At 60.6% G+C, this 22,677-nt stretch overlaps 1 protein-coding gene across 1 annotated transcript in view; it reads left to right on the top strand.

Moving 5' to 3' along the window:
- COL5A1 (collagen type V alpha 1 chain) overlaps positions 1 to 9,229 on the top strand; it is a 95,364-nt gene extending 86,135 nt beyond the window's left edge. The window contains exons 64-66 of the mRNA XM_036261675.1: positions 2,219 to 2,287; positions 5,164 to 5,397; positions 8,780 to 9,229. Of these exons, the coding sequence (XP_036117568.1) occupies positions 2,219 to 2,287; positions 5,164 to 5,397; positions 8,780 to 8,926 (450 nt within the window). The 3' untranslated portion in view covers positions 8,927 to 9,229. The remainder of the gene's footprint in view (positions 1 to 2,218; positions 2,288 to 5,163; positions 5,398 to 8,779) is intronic.
- The last annotated feature ends 13,448 nt before the right edge of the window (positions 9,230 to 22,677 follow it).

Genomic DNA, 22,677 nt, shown 5'->3' with positions numbered 1-22,677 from the left:
TGCGTGTGCAGACGGCGGTGAGGGTGGTGTGCGTGTACAGACAGGCATGTGGATGGTGTGTGTGTGCGGAAGGCAGTGCGGGTGGTGTGTGCGCGCAGACGGCGGTGTGGGTGGTGTGTGTGTGCAGACGCGGTGGGAGTGGTGTGCGTGTGCAGACACCCATAGCAGACAGCAGTGTGGGTGGTGTGTGTGTGCATAGCTTTCCATCATGTGTGAGTCTGAAGCTGGGCCCACTTTGGCCCAGGACAGGTGAGGACAAGGCCTTTGACAGGGAAGGTCACCTAGACCCTGGCCACAGTGCGTCTGCCTCGGCCGGAACAGACCCTCCTCTGCATGTCCCTCGCGGACGGCCAGCTGTCCTGTGATGGGGCCGGGTCCTGGCGGCCGTGCCTGTCGTGAGGGCTCGGGCTCAGGCCAGCGGAGCAGCACCCTCAGCGCCCGTGGCCGAGAAGCACTGTCTCTGGCACGAGAACAGCTCTGCCCTGGGCACAGCCCCCCCCGAAATCCGGCTGTGGCTGAGGGGGGCTCCAGCACCCCGGCCGGAAGGCCCAGCTCACAGGGACAGGAGCTCCACACCGAGGGGATGATTCGAGGACCTCTTTTCATGTGCGCACTCCCCCAACCCCGACTCTGAAACCCTCGGGAACCTGCACCCCAGCAGTAGCCCCCCAGGATTGAGAGAAAACCCAGAGCTCGGGACCGTCCATCGGGCCGAGGTCCAGGAGGAAAGTCGGGGGGGAGACTGTTCCCCGTCCTGTCCTCTGCATGGCCTCCCAGCCGGACAGCTAGAGGCCCCGGGAGCCCTGGCTGCAGCTGGGTGGACGGCGGGCTGGGTGCTGAGCGGCCGGCTGCCCCCCACTCTCCCTCTGCACGGGTGCTGACCACTGGGCGTCCAGGGCTGGGAGCCTTGGGCTCGGGCCACAGCCACACCTCGCACAGGTGGAGGCCCCTGCCCGGTCCCCGGGCTACAGAAGGGTGGGGGTCTCAGGCAGAAGCTGGGGTGAGGTGAGTCCCTGCCCGCATCTCTGGTCCAGTCCCAGAGGCCGCCCTCTGCACCTGTCACCACAGGCACAGATTTGGACCCCAAAGCAGAGGGCTGGGAGTCCTGAGGGGCAGGAGGCAGCCTGGACACTCTTGTCCTCCCTCGGGGCCCTTTCCCACTCCTGCCCGAGGCCAGCTCAGAGGACAGCTGGGGATAGAGACAATACTGACCTGGCCCACGCCGGGTCCCCGTGGGACCTGGGGACAGCCTGGCCAGTCTCTGTCCCACAGTAGGCTGATTGACGAGCAGCCGTGACCCAGCCTGTAGCTCGGGCTCGCCACACGCACCCCTGGGGGTCACTCACTCACTCATTTCCCCAGGGGTTCATCGGTTCCACAGCATTGCACGGCCTCGGCCCCTGCAGAGAGCAAACCCCACAGGGAGGCCCCTCCTTCCCATCGGGGGGACAGCTGCTGTCCCTCAGGAGGACACCTGTGCTTCATGCCAGTTTCTCAGGGCCACACGGGAGGGGTCAGGACAGGCTGTGCTGCAGGGAACCCCCCAGGTCACCCCTCCAAGAGAGAACACCCCACCACGCCCACCGCGCACACCACCCACACAGGGTCCACGCATGCACACACACAGCACGCACACCCGGTCCAGCTGCGTCCCCGACACCGGTGGGCACTGGCAGGGTCTCCTGCCCACCCTGTGCCCAGGTGGAGGCCGTGCAGACTGTGCCCCACCCCTCAGGCCAGGGCTCCTCCTTCCCTGAGCCCCTGGGAGACGTCGGCTCCGTCTCCCCATCACCCCGGCCTGTGACGATCTTGCGCGTGTTCACGGGTTCAGTCCGCCAGCTCTTCCCGCCGTCACGAGGCCGGGCCGTCCGCAGTGCTGGATGAACGGACCCAACGCGGCGGTGCCGGCGCCAGGGCCCCTGTCCTCGTCACGGTCCGCGGTGCCTCAGCTCTGGGGAGTTAGAGGTGCCCAGGGGAGCCCCTCCCGGCCGGTCACCGTGGCGCTGGCCGGGCGCGGCGTCTCGCGGAGGCCGGAGAGTAACCCTGTCCTTTCTGTTTCTCTCCCTCTGCACCCGCCCTGCTCCACGGTCAGGCCAGGATCACGTCCTGGCCCAAAGAAAACCCGGGCTCCTGGTTCAGTGAATTCAAGCGCGGTAAACTGGTAAGGCGGCTCCGACCCCCGGTTGTCCCTTCAAGGTGCCCGTTTCCTATCTTGCAGAGTAAAATGGCCCGTTGGCCCAAAGAGCAGCCCTCCAGCTGGTATAGTCAGTACAAGCGGGGGTCCCTGGTAAGTGCCGCCGGCGCCGCCTGCTTGCCGCATGGCCCGGTCGTGGCTCTGCATGGGCCCGCGGCCGCACCTGCGCTCACCGCTCCGGCAGGACCCTCACGGCCGTGACCGCGGGCGCAGCGCCGCGCCACCCCGCCACGCCCACGACGCTGCCTTTCGGCCGGGGAGCAGGTGGATGGGTTTCCGGTCAGGCCAGGGCTCGGGCTGGCGTTCGGAGCTGCAGCCGCGGGGGCGGAGACCAGACCCGGCGGCAGCCGAGGGCAGTCCTGGGCTCTCCCCGGACCCATCCCGCCTGGGCGTCTCGGTGTCGTCCTGAAGGGCTGCAGCGGCCCCTGTTTGAACTTTTGGGGGCCACCCTTCAGTAATGCTTCCCCCAAAATGAAAACATTTGGCATCCCTGCCGAGAGCGGAATGAGCCGCTTCTCTGGCCGGGAGAGACGGCCGGTTTGGTCTGCCCACGCGAGGCCGGGGCTGTTCCGCAGAGGAGCGTCTTCCCCCGGACCCCGCAGGAGCTTGGGGGGCAGAGGTCTGGGCCCTCTTCCTAGTACATTAAACAACTACTCCCCGGATGTGACCTGTTCCGGGTATCAGGAGAGCCCCCCTCTGGGCCCATGGTCACTTTCTCGGGTCCAGCCGTCCCACCCTAAGTGGCCCTCGAAGGAGGTCCTGTCTCCCTCATGTCTCCAAGGCTCACACTGGGCCATCGGCCCCCCCAGCCCCTCCGGGTGGGCACAGGGGCCACGGCTCCCCCACAGCGCACGGAGCAGTGGCTCCTGGTGGCTTGTGCCCGCTGCATGGCTGAAGGCCCTGTGCTCTCTAGCCGCATGGCACCTCTCTCCAGCCCGCACTGTCTTCGTGTCCAAGTCGTCCAGGTCTTTGCAGACCCTGAAGGCCAGTGCTCACCTGGCCACATTTCTGGAGACTTCCTTTCTGGCCTCCTGTCTGTCCTGCTCTGTCCCCTCCTCCGCCTCTCCTGCCCTCCTCAGAGAGAGCGCTGGCACCCAGAGGACCTGAAGGGGGCGCCACCCAAGGCAGGGTGCAGAGGGTCGGGGTGACGGGCCAGCAGTCAGAAGCTGCCCGAGCCAGGGGAGGCAGTGGGGTCCTTTCTGCAGCCGCTCGGCCCTGCCTCCTGCAGACATTACGGAGCCTCCGTTTCAGCCCCCAGCCCCAGCCACCGCCCACTTCTGCCCTAGTGCACGGGCCGCTGGCCAGGGGTAGAGGGGAAGGGACCGTCCCGGGAGAACCTCAGCTTCTGTATCTCCCGCTGATTATTCCTGGCTCTCTGTGGCGTTGTGATTGGCAGAGATGCCGGCCCCTCCTTGAAGGAACAGGGGCTCCGTCTGGGCCCGGTGGCCCCAGACCTGTAGAGCAGAGGCCTTGCCCGCAGCGTGTCCCGGGGGTGTGGGTTCCAGCCTAGGCCCCCGCGCAGCACGGGGAGCTTCAGGTCCCTCTGTGTCCAGCCGCCTGCTGCCTCCCCTGCATGCATGCGTCCTTTCTCAGTCAGTCACCTTCGTCCCCGAGGAGCACCGACGGCCCGGACTGCGGTTGGTATTCCGTCGTCTTGCTCAGGTCCTTCCGTACGGTGTTCGGTGGCTGCGTGGGCCACGGCTCTGTGCTCCCCCGCCCTGTGGGGAGGGGCGACCCGGGCCTGGCCCAGCACGGCAGCCCGGTGATCACAAACGCAGAGTCAGCGGGCAGGGCCCACGGACGTGCCCCCGTGCACCTCTCAGCTCTCTGGGTGCGGGGGGCTGGGCTCAGACCCTGACCGCTCTCTGCCCCGGCACGATGCCCACCCTCGCTCAGTGGTCTGGGTGCCAGGGGGAGAGATGTGCCCCCTGGGGTCAAGCAGCAGCTGCCCCTGGCTGTGTCCAGGGTTCAGGAAGCTGGAATTTGCAAGGAGATGGAGACACGGGGACTCGTCGCTCGGGCGCCCTGCACCGGCCCCGCGCCCTGTGAGCTGGACAGCCCAGTTTGTGGATGTCTGTCTGGTGGCACTGGGGAAGTCTCTTGAGAACAAACACACGCTCGTTCCCGGCCGCCTTGCCCTGGGTTTGCCGGCAGGGGTGCCCGGCTGCCCAGTTCAGCCTGGAGAAGGCTGACCACCCAGGCTGCAGGAAGGCCTCTCTGTGCTCCCTCGGGCTCCACGCCCGGGCAGCTCGCTCGATCCATCCAGGGCTCCCCATGGCTCCAAGAGGGTACCCGGTCACCCAAGCCTTCTGGCTCTTGGCCGCATGGCCGTGACCCACCCTGGGGCTGGCCTTCCTGCCTGCTGGCCTGCGGTACTCCCAGGGCCTTGCCCTCTCTGCCCCCCATTCTCACGGCCCCTGGCCAGGGCCTGTACCTCAGGGCTCTCATTAACATAATCTGATGCGTGCCTTTGCTGGCCTCGGGCTGTGACTGGCCGGGCCTGCCCTCAGGGGGGTCACAGTCCGGAAAGGGCTGCCTTCCAGGTGCCAGGTGCGTATGACGCCCGGTCCAGGGCTGGTGTGGAGGGCCTTACAGCCTGGTGGGGAAAGGACACTGAGACAGGCTGAGTGAGGGGTGAGGGCACCTAATCCAGAGGGGCTCCCTGGAGGAGGTGGCACATGCATTGAGCCCTGACGGATGCGTCGGGTTCAGCCAGGCACAGGGGAGTGGGTGAGTTATTTAGGTTCCTGAAAGAAGTGAGGCTTGGCTCCCTGTTCCAGGGGTCCCCGAGAGAGCCTTTGGGGTGGGCGCGTGGCTGCTTCCAGGCAGTGCCCCTGGCGTGGCTCATGCTGCAGGGGAGAGACCTCGTGGGCGAAGCTTGCAGAGTCCCAGCCTGGAGCTTTGGCCCAGGGGCTTTGTCAGCAGCGTGCTCCCTCCCTCCTGAGCACCCCCTTCCTGTCCCCCCACAGCTGTCCTACGTGGACGCCGAGGGCAGCCCCGTGGGCGTGGTCCAGATGACCTTCCTGCGTCTGCTGAGCGCCTCTGCCAACCAGAACATCACCTACAACTGCTACCAGTCGGTCGCCTGGCAGGACGCCACCACGGGCAACTACGACAAGGCCATGCGCTTCCTGGGCTCCAACGACGAGGAGATGTCCTACGACAACAGCCCCTACATCCACGCGCTGGTGGACGGCTGCGCGGTGAGCCTGGGGGCCGGCCGGGGGGCGGCGGGATTCGCGCACCCGGCGCGGTTCGTTCATCCAGACGCAGCGTACTGCGCATGTGCCAGGCGTTCATCCAGACGCAGCGTACTGCGCATGTGCCGGGCGGCGTGGTTCGTTCATCCAGACACAGTGTACTGCGCATGTGCCGGGCGCCGCGGTTCGTTCATCCAGACGCAGCGTACTGCGCATGTGCCGGGCGCCGTGCGGGGGCCCAGAGCTGCTGCTGCTCTGAGCACCCGGCTGATGCTGGCCGCCCCGTGGGTCAGGTGGAGGCCAGAGGGCGGTGGTCGGCAGGGTAGGCGCCCAGAGCAGGACCCCGCAGACCCAGGCTCACACTGCCTGGTGCCCTGACCGGCCCTGGGAAGCTCCCCAAAGACGCCTGGTTCTAACCGCCCAGGGGCTGCTTTGGGGTGACAGGTGGGTTTGTACTGAGCAGGCTTGAATAGTGCTTGGCCTCTGCCCGCCGCTGCCCTGCTCCCGGGTCCTGGGGGTCCCCGCTTCAGATCTGACGGGACCGGGAGGGCTTGTCCCTGTTTGAGGTTAGAGGGACCCGATGGTGTTGACGTGCACCCCAGGCTGCTCCCAGCAGGCCATGGGGCAGGGTGAGATTATCCCTGCCCCCGCCTCCCCCGAGAGGAGACAGTAGCACCAGGGTTGTCCCAGGGGCACCCCAGTCACCCTGGGAAGAGCTGAGAATTGTCTCGGGCTCTGGTAAGCTGGCAGACCTGCTCCTGGGACTATTTTAGGCAGCAGTGATGTGGGGAGAAGAGAGGAGCCCCATGGGGGGGAGGCACGACCCGGGGGCGGAGCCTGGAGTCTGCCTTCCAGTCCCTGGGCTCCCGGCAGAAAGAGAAACCCAGGCCGCCTGGGGGAGGGAGCAGAGTCTGTGTTTGGAAAGTGGGCGTCTCCAAACCCATGACGGCTCGCAGGGAAGCCGGCTCTGGGGCCGGGCATGCCGGGAAGTCGGGGTGGGCGCTGGGCAGGATGGGGCACAGTGACCCGCGCTCTGTCCACCCCACCACACCCCAGAACCTCAACCACAGTCTGGAGCACACACCCCCGCCCCACGTAATTAGGCAGAAGGCCCAGGCCTACTTGATTGAAACCGTAACTAGAGCCTGTGAGGTTGGGGTCCCCACGCAGGCCTCCAGCGAGGGGGCACCGACCATAGGAACGCCTCGTTGTGAGCTCCAGGCGCCTCTGGGACCCTTGCTGGCCTGCCTGTAGCGGTTGTTTACGCCTCGGGGACCACAGGGCAGTCAGGGGGCGGTGCACGGTGGCCTGCTGGTCGTCGGAGCGGTGGGGCCCCGTAAATGCGGGAGCAGTCACCCCGGCAGCTCAGCGGACACCCCCATGCCCGGGGTGAGGAAGAGAGGCAGATGCTGCCCGAAAAGGCCTGCATGGCCCCCCTCCCCATGGGAGAGGAGAACTCGACCCTGTGCTGACCAGCCCCGGGCACTCGTGGGCTGATGCAGCGAGTTCCTAAGGCAGGGGTGTGGGGGGACAGAGTCTATGCGATGAGGGAGCACTGGAGGGAGGTGCAGCCAGGGGCCGCCCAGGGCCAGGCGCGGGACGCGGGGCCCTGGACAGGTGGGGGCTCATGTCAGCCTCTCGCCACCCCTGTGATGACCTGTTTCCCGTTCAGAAGCCTGAATTATTGTTAGTTACCTATTAGTATCAGTAGGTAATACTAGTAGATAATACCAGTAGGTAATAACCAGTAACTAGTACTAGTTATCTGTTGCTTGTAACAAGGCACCCCGAGTTCAATCCTTTCAGCAGCAAATGTGTTGTCTGGGTTTCTGGGAGTCAGATCTAGGCGCCGTTCCTATGGTGGTTCCGCAAGAGGCCCCACAGCTGGCCGTCCGAGATCAGGGTGCCAGCGCCGGCCGGAACTGGGGGGGCCCTGGCCCTGGCTCGTGGGGTGGAGAGGGCTATCTTCCTACACGTTACCTCTGTAAGGGCACCGATCCCATTCATGGGGCTCCACCCTCGTGACCTAATCACCCCCAAAGGCCCCTCCTCCTGACCCCTCACACTGGGGTCAGGCTTCAACATCTGGACTTGTGGGGACACCGGGTTCAGTCCCTGATGGGGTGCCCTGAGGTTGCCGCCGAGGAGGCCGGTTGGGCGGGAGGTTGGCGGCAGGACGGCCCCTCTGGAGGCTGTTCCCAGGCGGCTGCCCCCGGAGGAGGGACCAGAGGGGTGGGGCCAGGACCGAAGCTGGGCCCTTGTGGGCGCGGGCACCCAGACAAAGTCACCTCCAGGCAGCTACACCTGTGAGCAACATCCAGGTGCTTCCTGTGACCGTCCAGGTGGTCATCCTGGTCTCCCTGGGAGGGACCTGGCCGTTCTGCAGGAGGGACCTGGCCCCAAGAGGCTCTGCGTCCACTCGGGTGCCCATCGCTGGGGGCTGGTTATGGAGGGAGACTGTCCGGAGGGCCAGGTCCCTGGCAGTGTAACCGTGGTCCCAGGACTAGATAGCCACGTATCCCACACTGGTGGCCGGTGGGCTTCCGCAGCGGCTTGTGGGTGCTGACATTGGGGACCCTCATTTGGGGGAGGGGGCGGGGCCGGTTGGCCTCACTGTGAGTGCCCTGAAGGCTCAGGTGGGTGTGGGTAGCTTTCCGGACCAGGCCTGCACTTTTGCTCCCCATATCCTGGCACCGGTCTGTCACCCTCCTCGCCAGTCAGGTGGCATTGGAGTCCCAGCCCCGGAGGACGCTGAGGGTGAAATTCAAGGTTTAGGAGGATTAAACACACGGTCAGAGCCAGGAGAGGTGCTGACCACCCCCAGCCCGCCATCCCTTTCCCTGCTGCCCCTGCCCTCCGTGCCTCAGTTTACCCAGTCCCCTCTGGAGACAGCGGCCGGGCTCCCTGTGAGCCCTCTCACTTCGGAGTGTGGGCAGCCTGCGGCCCACGGGCGGCCGGTGACCGCTGCCCCTGTCTTGGAGAACCTCGGTTTTGAACGAGGAGCCCCTGGTTTGGGGAGAGCCCACAGCCCTGGCAGGGCCACCTGGCGCACAGCCTAGGGTGCCACGGGGGTGTCCCCCCTGGGAGTGGAGGAGGTGGGTCCGAATGGCTGCAGACCCAGCCACAGCTCCTCTCCGGGTGGTGGAGGGGCTGCACGGGACCTGCGGGGGACGGCCTGCGCTGGCCGGCCGGAGCGTGTGTGCGCGAGTGTGCGTGTGTGCGTGTTCATGTGTGTGTGTGCGCATGTCTCTGCGTGTGTGTGCATGTGTGTGTGTGCGCGCATGTCTCTGCGTGTGTGTGCATGTGTGTATGTGTGTGTGCGTGTGTGTGGCGGGTGAGCCGAGGGCCCGCCCGGGCTGAGGCCCCCCTGTGCTGTCCCTCCCAGACCAGGAAAGGCTATCAGAAGACGGTTCTGGAGATCGACACGCCCAAGGTGGAGCAGGTGCCCATCGTGGACATCATGTTCAACGACTTCGGAGAAGCAGCGCAGAAATTCGGATTCGAAGTGGGGCCGGCCTGCTTCCTGGGCTAGGAGCCGGAGCCCCGCGACCAACCTCGTGACCTCAGCACGCCGCCTGTGGGTGTCCTGGACAGTGACGGCCCCTCGTCCCGCCCCCGACCTCGTCCCAGAGAGCACAGGAGAAGAGCCATGTCCCCCCCTCGGAGCCAAATCACATGACCTAGATGTCCCACCGCCGCCGGCAACAGCTTCCTCCAGGTCGGGCTGCCGCGCTCCACAGGGACGGGACGGGCCACGCTTCCTGCCACCGAACCACCCACGGTGCTCACGGAGAGTTCACGGGGCTGGGGGAGGGGCGGTGCCGCAATATTTGGAAATGACATTTTTAAAATTCCACTTGAAGACGTGTATCCCCCCCGGGACCTTCAAAACAAGTGTCAAGGCCAACCCCCCACCCCCACCCCCACCCGAGCCTCCGACCCCAGAACACAGTCCATGCACAGGCCAGGTGTCATTCTCCACGTGCCTTCTGACGGACTGCAGGTGCTTCTGTTCTTGTGAGTGTTGAGTAAATGTGTGTGTCGTATTGTCATCACTGTTCGGCGTCCCTGACTTTCGATCACGCAGGTCCACCCAGCTCAGCCCACTGGGGGACGGCCGGGGTGGGTGTCCCCTCCGGATGCAGCCGCCCAGGTGGGACGCAGGAGGCCCCACCTGCACCTGCACCAGGCGGTCCGTGAACTGGAAGTCCGCCCGCAGCGGCGGGAACCCCTCCCCGGACGTGGGTGCAGGGCCCCTTCCGCCAGGTTTCTGATCGGCTCTGGGTCTTTTTAACGGGGAGGGACACAAGGTCCTCCTGGGCGCAGCGACCTCCGCCACCTTCTTCCTGTGGGGTGGGGAGTGTCCAGGGCAGGAGACCGCGTTCCCCGCAGATGACAATGAAGTGAAAACCGGTGCTTCCTTCACACTCTCTTCGTGGTGCTATCTGTTTCGAGATCTTGAGGGCGGCACTGGGGGTGCCTGGCCGCAGCTCTCCCTACCTTCCCCACCATCTGGGTCTCTGTCTGTCCCCTTCCTCCCGCTGGGCTCCTCACCCACACCCCAGGACGTGGCGCAGCCGCTCCCGGCCGTGACCGGCGTGCGGTTGTGGTTTGAAAACACTTACACGCACTGCAAGAGGCTCCCACGTCGTCTCTGGGGTCACAGTAGCAGATTGTATCCGGTCCCGAATGTTTGTGGTGCTAATTCTGTGTGTTCCAAAAACGGCATTGAAGCCTCTCGGGGGGCCCCGACGCGGCCCCCGCAAACAGACACGTGCAATGAGCTCCGTGCGTCTCGGGGCCCAGCGCAGGGCCCGTCCCGGTGCGCAGTGCGGATTTCCACCTGCCACGCCCGCGGCGGCTCCGGAGCAGGTCCCGTCGGACGAGGGCGAGGGGCTGCCTTCTGTGGGCGCGGACCCAAGGCTGGCGGCGAGAGGCGCCCCTTTACTGTGAAAAGCTGCCCTCCTGGACCTCCCCGTCCTTCCCCGAGGGGAGAAGCGAGCCCGGCCCAAGGCCCTGCGCGGCCCCGGGGGGGAGCTGTGCCGTGTCACACTCTGGTGCTGTCCTCCACCCACCCCGCCCCGCCTGCGCGTGGTTCCCGCTAGGAAACCACAGCACAGCCCCCCAGGAGAAACAGACCACCGCCCACAAGGATTTCCCGAGCGCTCGTGGAAATCCAGTCCTGCTCTTGCCAAAGAAAAGCTTGGAGAGACTCCCGCACCCAGCGCGCCAGTGACTGCCACCTTCAACCCTTCAAAAGAAAAGCCGCGCCCCGGGCTGCCTCGCGGTCTGTGGGTTCCTCTAGGTCATGTGATTCCGGCTTGGTCTCTCATTCCTCCCTCCATTCTGTCCTTCCTTCCGTGGGCCCGCCCTTCTAAGCTGTTGTTTGTACTGAACTCCAGACGTGTCCCTTCTCCCCAGACCACTTAGCTACGGTATATTGCAATAAAATTACTTCTATATTTGCAGAAACTCTTCTGGCGTAGATTTATTTCTTCCCCTAATCGGTATCCTCAGACACGTGTTGACGGAAAGAAAAGTCGGAAAACAGACAACCCGTGGTAACGATTCGAGGAGATGAGGCCCTTAGGATAGAATGTCGGGGGACATACTGTACATTTCCGAAAAGCCCAAAAGACATGTTCATACGTTTTAACTGTAATGCCCGGGAAAGGGCATTTTGAAACATTTTAACCCTGTGTAAGAGAAGAATAATTGTAATAGGTTCTCAGGAAACCCAGTTACTGTGTCCACCGTAAGCACACGTGATTGGCTGTCTTCTGAAGTGTGACCAGGGCCTCCCCTGCGGCCGAGCCTTGTGTGGATCCAGTCACGGGGCAGTTGAAACACCAGTGCTGGCCGTGTTGCCAGGCACCTGCCCACCGAGCGCTTCCCCCCCAGACGGCAGCAGGCCTGTCCGGGAAGTTGTCCCCTGGGCGGCGGCGAGATGTGGTCAGGGACCAGCGCGAGGAAAGGGCAGAGCGGAGGCCGTACCAGGATCAGGGGACACGGCCGCGGGGGTCCTGCAGCGTGCAGACGTGGACAGAGGTCTGGGTTTCCCCTGGGAAGGGGCCGGGGGAGCGAGAAGGCCGGACCTTATTCATCGCAGCCTCGTCCCCCCGCCCCACAGCCCCAGCAGGCCATTGGCACCTGCGTGACAGGACGTGGACCACCCACTGAATTCCTCCAGATGGACACATTCAGGGACCACGGCCTGGCCCCGGTGTGGCCAGGTGTCCAGTAGATCCGAGGCCTGGGCCACCCACCTTGGGCCGAGTTCTGTTTCCGCCGCGCACTTGGCCCAGAGAGGCAGTGGCCGCGGGAGCTGGGCTCGTCCCCTCTTTCCGGCTCAGCGGCGAGGCTGGGAGGGTTCACAGCGACCACCCAAGTCGCTGCGGTGGTCCACCAGCCACTCCGGGACTGGCGTCTCCGTTTGTGCCCAGCCGGGAAAGTGTCACTCTCCAGTGACCTCCCTGGGGCAAACACTTCAACAAAAGCCACACACACAAAACACCCTGCTCTGTCCCTTTACCTGGACAAGTGGACAAATGGACATCACGTAGATCTGGGAGAAGCTGGCTCCCAGGCACATGTGGAGCTGACATGTTGACGGTATGAGAATCTTGCTGCCCTTTGGGGTGTTCTCACTGAAAGCGAGGAGCCGCTGCGCAGGGAGGCCTTGATGGGCAGGCCCGACTAAGGCCAGTTCAGGAGACAGGCTGAGTAAGAGCACCTCTCAGTGTCTGCAGGTTGTTGCTAAGGAACAAGTTACCCTGGGACTCGGAGGCTTGAAACAACACACACACAGCACACGTTTCTGTGGGCTGGGGGTCTGGACAGCTTTCTGGGTGCTCACTCAGTGTCTCACAAAACTGCCAGCCAGATGTCACCATGGCCAAGGTGCCATCTGGAGACTCCGCGGGGAATAGAGCCCACAAGATGTGGTTGCAAGAATGAGTGTGTGGGTGCATGATTGCGTGTACATGAATATGTGGTACATGTGTTCATGACTGCATGTGCATGAGTGTGTGTGCATGACTACATGTTCACCAGTGCGTGTGCATGCATGTGTGTTCATGAGTATGTTCAACAGTGTGTGCATGAGTGTGTTCACCAGTGTGTGTGCATGAGTGCGTGTGCATGAGTGTGTTCGCCAGTGTGTGTGTGCGTGTGCATGAGTGTGTTCACCAGTGTGTGTGCATGCGTGCCTGTTCATGAGTGTGTTCACCAGTGCGTGTGCATGAGTGCATGTGCATGAGTGTGTTCACCAGTGCGTGTTCACAAGTGCATGTGCAAACAATGGGTGATGTGCTCCTCATGGACTTGAGCATGTTCCCAGCCCCTGTGCTGGGGACAGGTCAGAAGTGTGCTGCCCACTGCCTGACCTCAGCTTCACCGGGCTGCAGGGTGCAGTGAGGCCATGCATGGGGAGCGCTCTGTACTGGGGCCTAAGCATCTGTGTCCTGTGATCGCTCTTCATCCCCAGTGTCCAGCCACACACACATTACCCACCCGGGGCAGGCACCACCCCTCTGCCACGAATCATCGAGCAATCTCGAGGTGAGGAGCACCTGCTGGGGGTGCAGGTGAGTAGTGAGGGGGACACCCTGTTTGCAAAGAGGTAGGCGCATCCGAAGAGACTGGACTCACGGCCAGCACTCCAGAGACCCCCAGAGCTCACCCAGTCAGGCAGCGCCTGTGGCTGCACCGCGGGCTGAGGGACGGTGCTCACGCGGGCTGGAGTGTGCAGGAAGAGGGGGCCAGCTGGCCTGGGACGGAGGGACCTGGAGACGTACAGAGATGGCTTTGGGATTCCTCCTGCGTGCCTCTGTGCTGTCTGTCTGTCTGTCGTCTGTCTGTTGGCCAAAGGGCTCTGTGGGGTGCCTGTCAATAGAAGGGGCCCCCTGGTCTTGCAGCCTCGGTCCTGGAGCTGACCCTCTGCGCTTATGTCCAGATGGAGAAGGTGAGGGCAGGAGCTTGTCCGGGGCGGGGCAAAGGGAGCCCCATTTCCCACAGCTGGGGCCGAAGCAGGCTGGGGGTGCTGTGGCACACATCATCCCTGTGATCCAGCCCCCACCTGGCCCATGCACACGCACAGGGCAGGCAGGGTCCCCGTGAACGTCGCCGGGAGGCTGCGTGGAGGGAGGGTACGGCTCTAGCCTGAATGATGCTTTGGATCAGGCTCTGTGACCACTTGTCCACCTCGCTGGGCTGGGTCCCTCCTTCCCAGGGGCTTCTAGGGCCTGGCGGCATTAACACTGAACTGGGTGGCAGCTGGCAAACGCCCCAGCCCACCCCCAGCCATGGGACACCAGCTGCCGCTCCGCCTCCCTGAGTCCCACCGCCTCCGGCTCTGTGTGGGAAACACGCACGTCACACCCGCGCTCCCCGGGGGGCAGGAGTCCTGGAGTCTTGCCCACTGGCCTCCCTGTGGGCACAGGAGCTGTGTCTCACTTGAGTCTACATTAGTCACCTGGCATCTGAGTCGGGAGGTCTGGGGGCCCCGAGGGCTTGTCATTCTAGAAGGTGCCCAGGTGCCCGGCTCTGCTGGGAACATGCGGGATTGTGGGCCGTCCGGCCTTTGACCCCCGCCCAGCCTGGCCGGAGACCACACAGGCCCAGGACACACCGAGCCCCTCACCCGCTCTCCTGCCGCCAGCGATCCGCAGCAAACCAGCGTGTTCCTGTGGCCGAAACCCCGACGTCTCCCTATGATGCAAATCTCTCAGAGGCTGGGGAGGTGTTTCTGTGGTTGGTGTTTTTACTTTTATCAGAGATCTTTGGTGAAAACCAACTCGACAACCTTTTTTTTTTTTTTTAATTTTTACTTTTATTGATACTAGAGAGAGAGGAAGGGAGAGGGGGAGGGAGAGAAACATCGATGAGAGAGAACATGGATGGGCCTCCTTCTGCATGCCCCCCACTGGGGATTGAGCCCACAACCTGGGCTTGTGCCCTGACTGGGAATTGAACTGGTGACCTCCTGGTGCAGGGTCGACGCTCAACCGCTGAGCCCCGCCGGCCGGGTCTCGACAACCAGCAGAGAGTGAGCGGAAGGGCCCAAGCAGCCTCTGCTGGGGCGGTGAAGCACGCGGGGCCTCCGTCACCTCTGCCGTCCTCTGTCAGAGCAGGGGACCCGCGGACATGCCCACGGACGGAGGACATCAGGGCCTCGCGTGGGTGTGTTGCACCCTATTTGGCATCAAATCCCCTCGGGGATGTCCAGTGATAAGAAAAGCCTAAAAACGAACGAGTTTTAAATATTAGAAATGAACATTGTAACGTGTGAAATGAGAAATTCCTTGGATGGACCACACGCAACAGGATGAGAGACTATGGGAGCTGACGGTCCCCAGCGGCAGCACGGAGAACAACGTTTATTTAAAAGTGGCTGAAGCCTCACTTACCAACGGGAAGGTGCCACCCAGACTGAGGGGTCCAATTGCTGTCCAAAGGCAGAGAGGGAGAAGGGGGCAGAAGAATATTTGGGGAAATACTGGCCAGAAATGTCTAAATGCGCCCCATGGCATTTAGATCTCCGTATCTAGGAGCTCCGTGGACACCACGCAGGATACATAGAAGAAAAGCACACGCGCACCGCCGAACATGACGGGGACACGAGAGGCGATGACCTTAACCTCGCATCCAACCCCAGCAGAACTTGATTCCGGCAAGGAGGTGGAGCAACTCTTGCAGATGAGGGAGGGAACCGGTCGCCCCCCGACGGGAAGGCAGTGGGGCACGGAGCCACCTGGGCAGGCAGACCCTTAGGAAGACAGAGCACAGACATGGTGAGTGTGAGGATATGTGCACAGCGGCCCTTCCTTCACTTGAGAATGTTGTGGAGAAGTGATAGAATTTTTAAGGCAAAGAGAACAAATGTCGAGAAAAAAATCTATAACGAAGCAGGAGAAAGGGTGGCAGGAAGGTTCACGTGTGACATGCTAAGTGGCGGACAGTCCCTTGCGGGGGACGGCGATCACTGGAAGACGCACAGTGAGGTTCCTGACAGCCGCTGAACGGAGACAAAGTGGTCGGACCGGAGTCGAGGAAGGTGGCGGGAAACCCTGCAGGGCAGCAGGGCGCAGGTAGCCCGTGTGAGTCAGCAGGGAGCAGAGCGTCCGCGTGGGTAGAAGCAGGAGTCAGGGACACGCCAGGCTGACAAGGAAGCACGTCACAGGGGCAAACACAAGAAAAGTCGGCAAATGGAAAGCGTGCGGGATGCAGAGTGACCCTGGGAAATGCCCTCTCCGATAGTTTCAACCCAGTGTTCAGCAACACCCACTCCCCCTCCCCGGTCACCAGCAGGCTGGTTTCCCGTGGTCCCTGGTGGCCCTGGGCCTGAGGTTCAGAGCCAGCCAAGGAGAAGTGGGTGGAAGGGCAGGAGGCTCGTGACCGCCCCTGCAGGACCCCAGGCTCTGGTCCACACGGGTTTGCTGGAACGCAGCTGACCCTCAGGGTAGGGGCCCGCACCAGCGGGAAGAAGCGCCGGCCGGGAGCCCCCACGTTGGACTGTTGGGACTTTTACATGTAGAGTCACAGGGGGGTTTTAGGTCTCAGTCTGAGGAAGCTTTGCTAGTTGGCTCTGCTTCCATCTGCTTGCTCATGCTTTCTCAGTGATGTCAAATGATGCTGTGATCACAGCTCTCTTCATTCCGTCTTCCCCAACAGAAGAGGTTCGGGCAGCGCAGGGCCTGTCTGCTTCTATTCCCCCGTGTCACCGGGCACGGAGCAGGTGCTCCTTACACGCCTCTGTCTTGCTTGTGAGGCCGCACAATCGGAAGAGCGGGGACGCTTACAGAGTGCCGGAGGGAGCAGAGTCCTCGGGAGAAGGACAGCCCCACGCAAGGCAACCAAGGGCAGGACTTTCCCCTTTGATCATTGTGCCCTAGTCAATCCTTCACTTACGCCACGAGCAATCTCTCAGTTCCAGGGGGACCCTCCCAAGGGCGTTTAGAATGTCTGCTTCCTGCGGTGGCCCATTAGAGGTGAGGCTGCGGACTGGACCAGAGGCTGGCGTTTCTAACCCTGTCCCTGTGGGAGCAGAGACCCGTGCTGGGAGCCAGAGGGCAGGTGTCGGACTATAGGACAGAGGGAGGGGAGGATGGAAGGCAGGCATGAGCACTCCATGGGGAGCTGGGCCCCCCTCCTGCCTCACCAAGCCCAGGCTGCGTGGCCCCAGGCAGCCTCTTCCCTCTCTGGGCCTGTGTCCCCATCCACAACCAGCAATGCCTCAGGAGGCACCTGAGCTGAGCCAAGCCTGACCTTCGTGGCGTGACCTTCTTTCTGCTCTATGATGTTCCGTCCCTACGTTCTGTTTTGTTTCTTGCGCAGAAAAGTTCACTCGACGTGTCACCATCTTTTAAAATTAATCCAAATGTAATTTGTTCAATTTATTAACATGTTAACTTCAAAGGCCCAGGGGTTCCTTACCTAAGCTTTTAAGTTTGACTTGTAAACCTTATTCTGTATGTAACAGGCACATTTTAATAACCTCCTTCAAGGGGTCTATGAATAATTCTCGCTCCATTCACTGACTTAGTTAATCTGACAGCTTTTAGCATTTTAATTGCATCTGTAAAAGGAGTAGATTGAAATTTGTGTTCTGGTGTTTTAGTTGTCTACCTTTAACGGAACATTCTGAGTCTAAGCTGATTTCTAGAAACTGGATAACAGAAACATACAATGAATGTAAGGGTCTCTTAACTGTTCCAGAGCTACCAGCACAGCAAGATTTGCACATACATCACTCACTTGTTCCATCACTCAAGTGCACGTTTTCAACTGGATTATCAAATTGTCACACTAATAGGTCAAATGCTCTTAAATATGGCCAGTACTCAAAGTGCAAGATGTGATTCTGAACCCAAGTTTGCCTTCCTATTGCTTGGAATGCCAATACTTGAGAGACAGTGCTGGTGTAAAGAAAGATGGTTTATTCAAGAGCTGGCAACCTGAGAAGATGGGGACTCTCATCCCAAAGACCATCTTAACAACTGGACATGGGCAGAGGTTTTTGTAAGGAGGAAGGAGGAGGGGGGAAAAACAGAACAAAGGAATCAGAAGGAGGGGCTTGAGAGTTCTCCGTTGGGACTAAGGCTAGCCAGCAGTCTGTTCAGATACCTGGTTGAAGGTCAGGAGCTGGATGTCTGAAGGTCAGAGTCTCTTTTTTTGAAGTTAGTTCCTAGAATTCTTAAGCAAACTGGCTGTCTACCTTCAGTGACATATTAATCAACAGGTCACTGTTTACAGAAATAATGTTAAAAGAAAGGTGAGTGGATTACAAATGGACATAGGTCCTTTATGCTAAAATATGAATCCTGAGAATTTTCTTCTCCCAACCTGTCTACACTCAGTGGGAAGCACAGAAGATGAAATTCAGGTCCACACATGGGCAGACCAAGGGTCACAAACCATCTTCCGAGGCACAGTCACCTTCTTTGCCTCAAGAGGCCTTTGTCCCCTCCTACTCTATGAACAAGGTTTTTTATTTTTAGTCCTGAGTTCTAACCCATCTGGGGGGAGGGGGGGGGTCCTGGTTTCCCCTGTGCATGAGGTAGCTGTTAATGAACTTTTATTTCCCCCGTTAATCTCATTTTGTAACCCACCTCACCGTTCTTTTAACATTATTACAATGAATATGACTTGGTAACTAATATGTAACTTGTAGCTAAACACCATGTTTATATAAGAGTTTCAGGAACTGACTTCAAAGGAAGCCCACTCCAGCCAGAGATGTTCTGTCTCCAATAGGGGTGCTGACTTTCAACAATGAAAACCAGAATGGTGAGAGCAAACGGGACCATCGCTTGACCAGTTTTAAGATGATCATTGGAATAGCCTGATAACTTTCAACTTCCTCCTCCTGATCTCTTTGTCCTGATTTCCCTCCTCTCTCTCTTTATAGAAACCTCTGCCCTTGCGCAATTGTTAAGATGGTCTTTGGGACAAGAGTCCCCCACCTTCTCAGGTTGCAGGCTCTTGAATGAACCATCTTTCCTTATACCAGCCAGGAGATGTAGCCATTGCCACGGGGCCCGTTGTCCTGGCCATTGTCTTCCTGTGCACTGTGGCCTTGACTGCTGACACCTGTCCAGGTGAGTTGGACTCCAGGTAAGCAGGAGCTGGCAGCCTCTGTTCACTGACTACAACCTGCATGCCAGGCCCCTGCTAAGTCCTTTGAGAACATTATTCTTGAGACAGCACTTTTAACCAGGGGGACCTGCCTCATGGTCCTCAGAGGAGGTGCAGCCTCATGGTCCCACCACACAGGTTGTGAGAGGACGTGGAGGTTGGAGAGAGCCACCAAGTCAGGCTTAGTGCACTATCACCAGCCCTGGGAGATGGCCTGAGAGCTCACACCCAGCCTAGTGGGACTTTCAGTTCAGGACCTTCAGCCTCTGGGGACAGGTGGACCCCACTGTGTCCTGGAGGTGGCAGAGCAGGGTAACATGGTCCCCACGAATTCCCTCCCTCCCTCCCTGGCCAAGCAGCTCCCACTCGGGGTTCTGCCCCACCCTCTGGGAGCCTCTGGATCAGGTGCCCCCTCCAAGGGTCAAGGGCGTCCTCTGGTGACTAACCTGCTAGCCTGGTTAAGGTGGGTCTGGGAAAAAGAATTTCCACATGCGACAGAAGGGCCTGGAATGAGTCAGGAAGGCGGTACTCATGGGCCCCTCACTGGGATTATCGTGGGTGAGTTCATTTTCTTCCCTAATTGCGTCCCTTTTTCTCTTTTTAAAACAAAATTTTTTAATTTATTGATTTTTGTCTGTCATACTTTTAACGATAAAGAAACATTTAAAAAATAAAAGAAATAAAAATAAAAACAGCAAGAAAAATGATTGATTTCAGAGAGAGAGAGAGAAACACCAGTGTTTTGTTCCCCTTCTTTACACATTCACTGGCTGACTCTGGCATGTGCCCTGACCCGGGATGGAGCCCATAACCTGCGCGTCTAGAGACGGCGCTCTAACCAACTGAGCTACCAGGCCAGGGCCTGTCTTATTTCCTAATTGTCTAAAATAAGTGAGAATTTCTTTTTTAATGACCAAAAAGTAAGCAAGTGTAAAAGTGAAGTCTGCATTGCGTCTGGCCAGGGAGGACCTGGTGAGGGCAGACCAGCACACCCTGTGACACCAGCGGCGTCCCCGCGAGGGCGCTGCGTGTTTTCAAGATCCCTGCGCTGTCTCCATGAGGCCGGTTCAGTTTTGTGATGAATACACTTGAACTCTAAGAAGCAGGTAGAGCTAGTCCAGTGTCCTTGGACCCCAGGGACCTACACCATCCCTTCCAGCTCAGGAATATTAAGGTCACATGCCCAAGAAATAGGGGTAACAAGGCTACATGGACCCAACTTGAAGAGTTGGAGGTTTGGTGGGTGAACAAAATGTAACCTTGAGGTATGCATTCTGGGGACCTGGCCAGCCAAGGAGCAAAGTACGCCTGTGATAGATAAGATATGCGTGGAGGGTGGGAACGCCACCCTGTCTGAACTGAATGTATTGAATATGCATGAATAGATAAGGTTTGCATGAGAAAGGGTTGGAACACTGCTCCAAAAGAGACAGTGGTCCATATGCGCAGGCGTGAATGAGTTTGTTTTGATGCATCTCCACTGAAAACAGAGAGAGACGGGCAATATGCTGGGCTGGGCTGTAAGGTCAGCAGAGACTCCACCTCCAGGACTTAATTCCCTAAAACACCGTGTAACCTAGGGAACCACTTTGCAAAGAAATTGGGCGGCATCCATAAACCTGGAGCATTTGCTCCCTTGCGATGCTCCTCCTCACTTCAAGCAGTGTCTGCTTCTAGCTCAATGCCCTGTGACGATCCCCGGCAGGTCGAGAGTCAGCACAACTTCCCCAACTTTCTTATAAATATTTATTGTCATTATTCATGGAAAGTACCCACTGCTGATGAAGCTCTTGTTAAACGTCATGAACAACACTAAGATTTAAAAATTCTGCATCATCTAGTCTAATCCTCCCAAACCCTTATTTCTGCTCTCAGTTGCAGCCCGGGGGACAGACACCCAGAGCGTGAGTGACTTGCCTGAGGAAACACCGGAGGAGCTGGGTTTCCCCTGGGCAGGTGGACCCCAAGGCCAGGGCTCCATTCTGCGTTGCCCACCTGTCCGCCCAGCAGGCCTGGGGCAGGACGGACCAGGTCCTCAGCAGAGGTGGGACCTCACCTCCAGGCTGACCCTCCAGCTGAGGCTGGTGGCACTGGTCACAGCCTGAGGCCCGAGGTCACCGTGGTGGCAGGTCCCCTCGGAGGGGCCCTCAGGCCCACGTCAAGTGCACTGATGGGCACTTCGTGCTTCTCTGCACCTTTCTGGGGCTCCTGCACCCCACCCGTGGTGCCTGAGCCACCTGGGACATGTCGGGCATTGGCCCCCCCTCTGAGTGACAGGCGCGGCCCGGGAGGGGGAGATCGCTTTGCTGCCGGGGTCTGCTCGAAGTTGCCCCAGGGCTGAGCTCGGCTGTGCAGTAGGGACACACGCCCCTTTCCTCCAGGAGGCCCCCTCGGCCGGGAGGCTCACTGGGCTGGCAACACGCAGTCCACCTTCACACAGAGAGAACCCCAAGCCAGGGAAGATTGAGGCTTTGGGGGACCCCACAGGTTGGTCTTGGCCCTGTCGCCACTACGTGCTTTAGTGACTTACTAGTCAAGACAGACACCACCAGGCCCAAGTCCCACAGCGCCCAGGGAGTGTCCCTGGTGCAAAGCCCTCTGCGGGGTGCAGGTGAGTCCATTTGCACGCGGAAGGAGCTCCCCGTCTCGCTGGGAGAACGTGGCATTTCCCAAGCTGTCGGGGCCAGGAGGCCACCGTCCCCTCCTCGTGGCCTGTCCTGGAGGGCGGTCTCCACACTGAAGCACAAACATAGCTGGGCGTGGACAGAGCTTGTGCAGACAGACCCCTCGCAGGGCTGGCCTCCGGCACCCCTGAGCAGTCTCCCGGGGGAGGCCCCCAGGCCCGGGGCCACGCCGTGTGCTGCAGACGCCGTGACAACAGCTGCTGATGCGCACGCGTCATACAGGGAAGCTGGCGTCGGAAGGACGGCGCCGCTCCACGCGCTGACTCGGTGGCAGGGGCCTGGCAGCCAGAGGGCGGGCGGAGGGCTAAGATGTTTGTCGGATAAAAGCGTCGCCTCCACTTGGCAGGCCGTTTCGTGCAGCGCCCTTTGGAGGGACCGCTGGGACCGGGACTTCCCGGGACGTGTGTCTGCAGTCTGGCCGGCAGCTACTAGAAGGAGGGCTCAGGGACAGCTGGGAGCAGGGAGAGCCGTCCACAGGGCAGGCTCCGAGGTCTTGCGAGTGAGAACATGTCCAGTCCACACACAGAGGCAGGGTTTGAAAGCCCTTTCGTACCAGGGGCCCGTGAAGTACTGTTGGACTCGAGGGACTCACCTTGTAGGTAAGTAACCAGCCTTCCTGTCCCCCGGAGGGCTGGGAGCCAGCCCTCCTGAGACGGCCGGAGGTGTGGAGGTGAAGCTGGGAGAAATCCAGTTGTGCCCTGTCCGGTTGGCTCAGCGGTTAGAGCATCGGCCACGGACCAGTCTCGGGTTTGAGTCCAGTCAAGGGCACGTGCCTCGGTTGCAGTTCGTCCCCGGCCCTGGTCGGGGTCATGCGGGAGGCAACCAGTTGGTGTGTGTCTCTCTCTCATCGTTGTCGCTCTCTCTCTCTCTTCTCCCCCCCACCCATTCTGTCTGAAGATAAATGGGAAAATATTCTCAGGTGAGGATTTGGAAGAACAAAGTGCAATGTGAGAAGTCTCGGGGAGAGGACATGAGGAGCCAGAGCAGAGGGCCTGGTCCCCGGGTCCCGGCGGCACCAGCCTGCGTCAGGCCCGACCTCGGCCAGGACGGGACTGTGTCGGACCACGGCCCTGACGCGGGCTGGGCGTGTGTTAAAACCGCTGGCTGCCACTTGCCTCTACCAAAAGGTGGCCTCGGTAAGGGCCGGCACACGGGGGTGGGGTGGGGGGTGACACCGTGCTCTCTTCCTGGCCCCGAAACCCACGCCAGGCTTTGAGCCAACTCGCCTCCGATCCGGTCGGCTTCTGTAGCCACCCGCGAGCTCCTTCCTGTGGTCGCCATGGTCACAGTGTCTAATCGGCCATATGGGTGGGGGCGGCCAGTTATGAGTCCTGGAGCTTTGCAGGGTCTGGAAGGCCCACCGCCCACCCCAATATGGGGCAGGCGTCCCAGCCAGGAAACATGAGGACGGGACCATCTGGAAATGCCCGCCGGGTGCCAAGCCGCAGGCATAGCCCGCCCACAG

The sequence above is a fragment of the Molossus molossus genome, unplaced genomic scaffold (genome assembly GCF_014108415.1).
Source record: "Molossus molossus isolate mMolMol1 unplaced genomic scaffold, mMolMol1.p scaffold_m16_p_14, whole genome shotgun sequence".
In the NCBI taxonomy this organism is placed as follows: Eukaryota; Metazoa; Chordata; class Mammalia; order Chiroptera; family Molossidae; genus Molossus; species Molossus molossus.
Note: the sequence above shows the minus strand (reverse complement) of the source record. Positions and strands in the feature narration are given on the sequence as shown.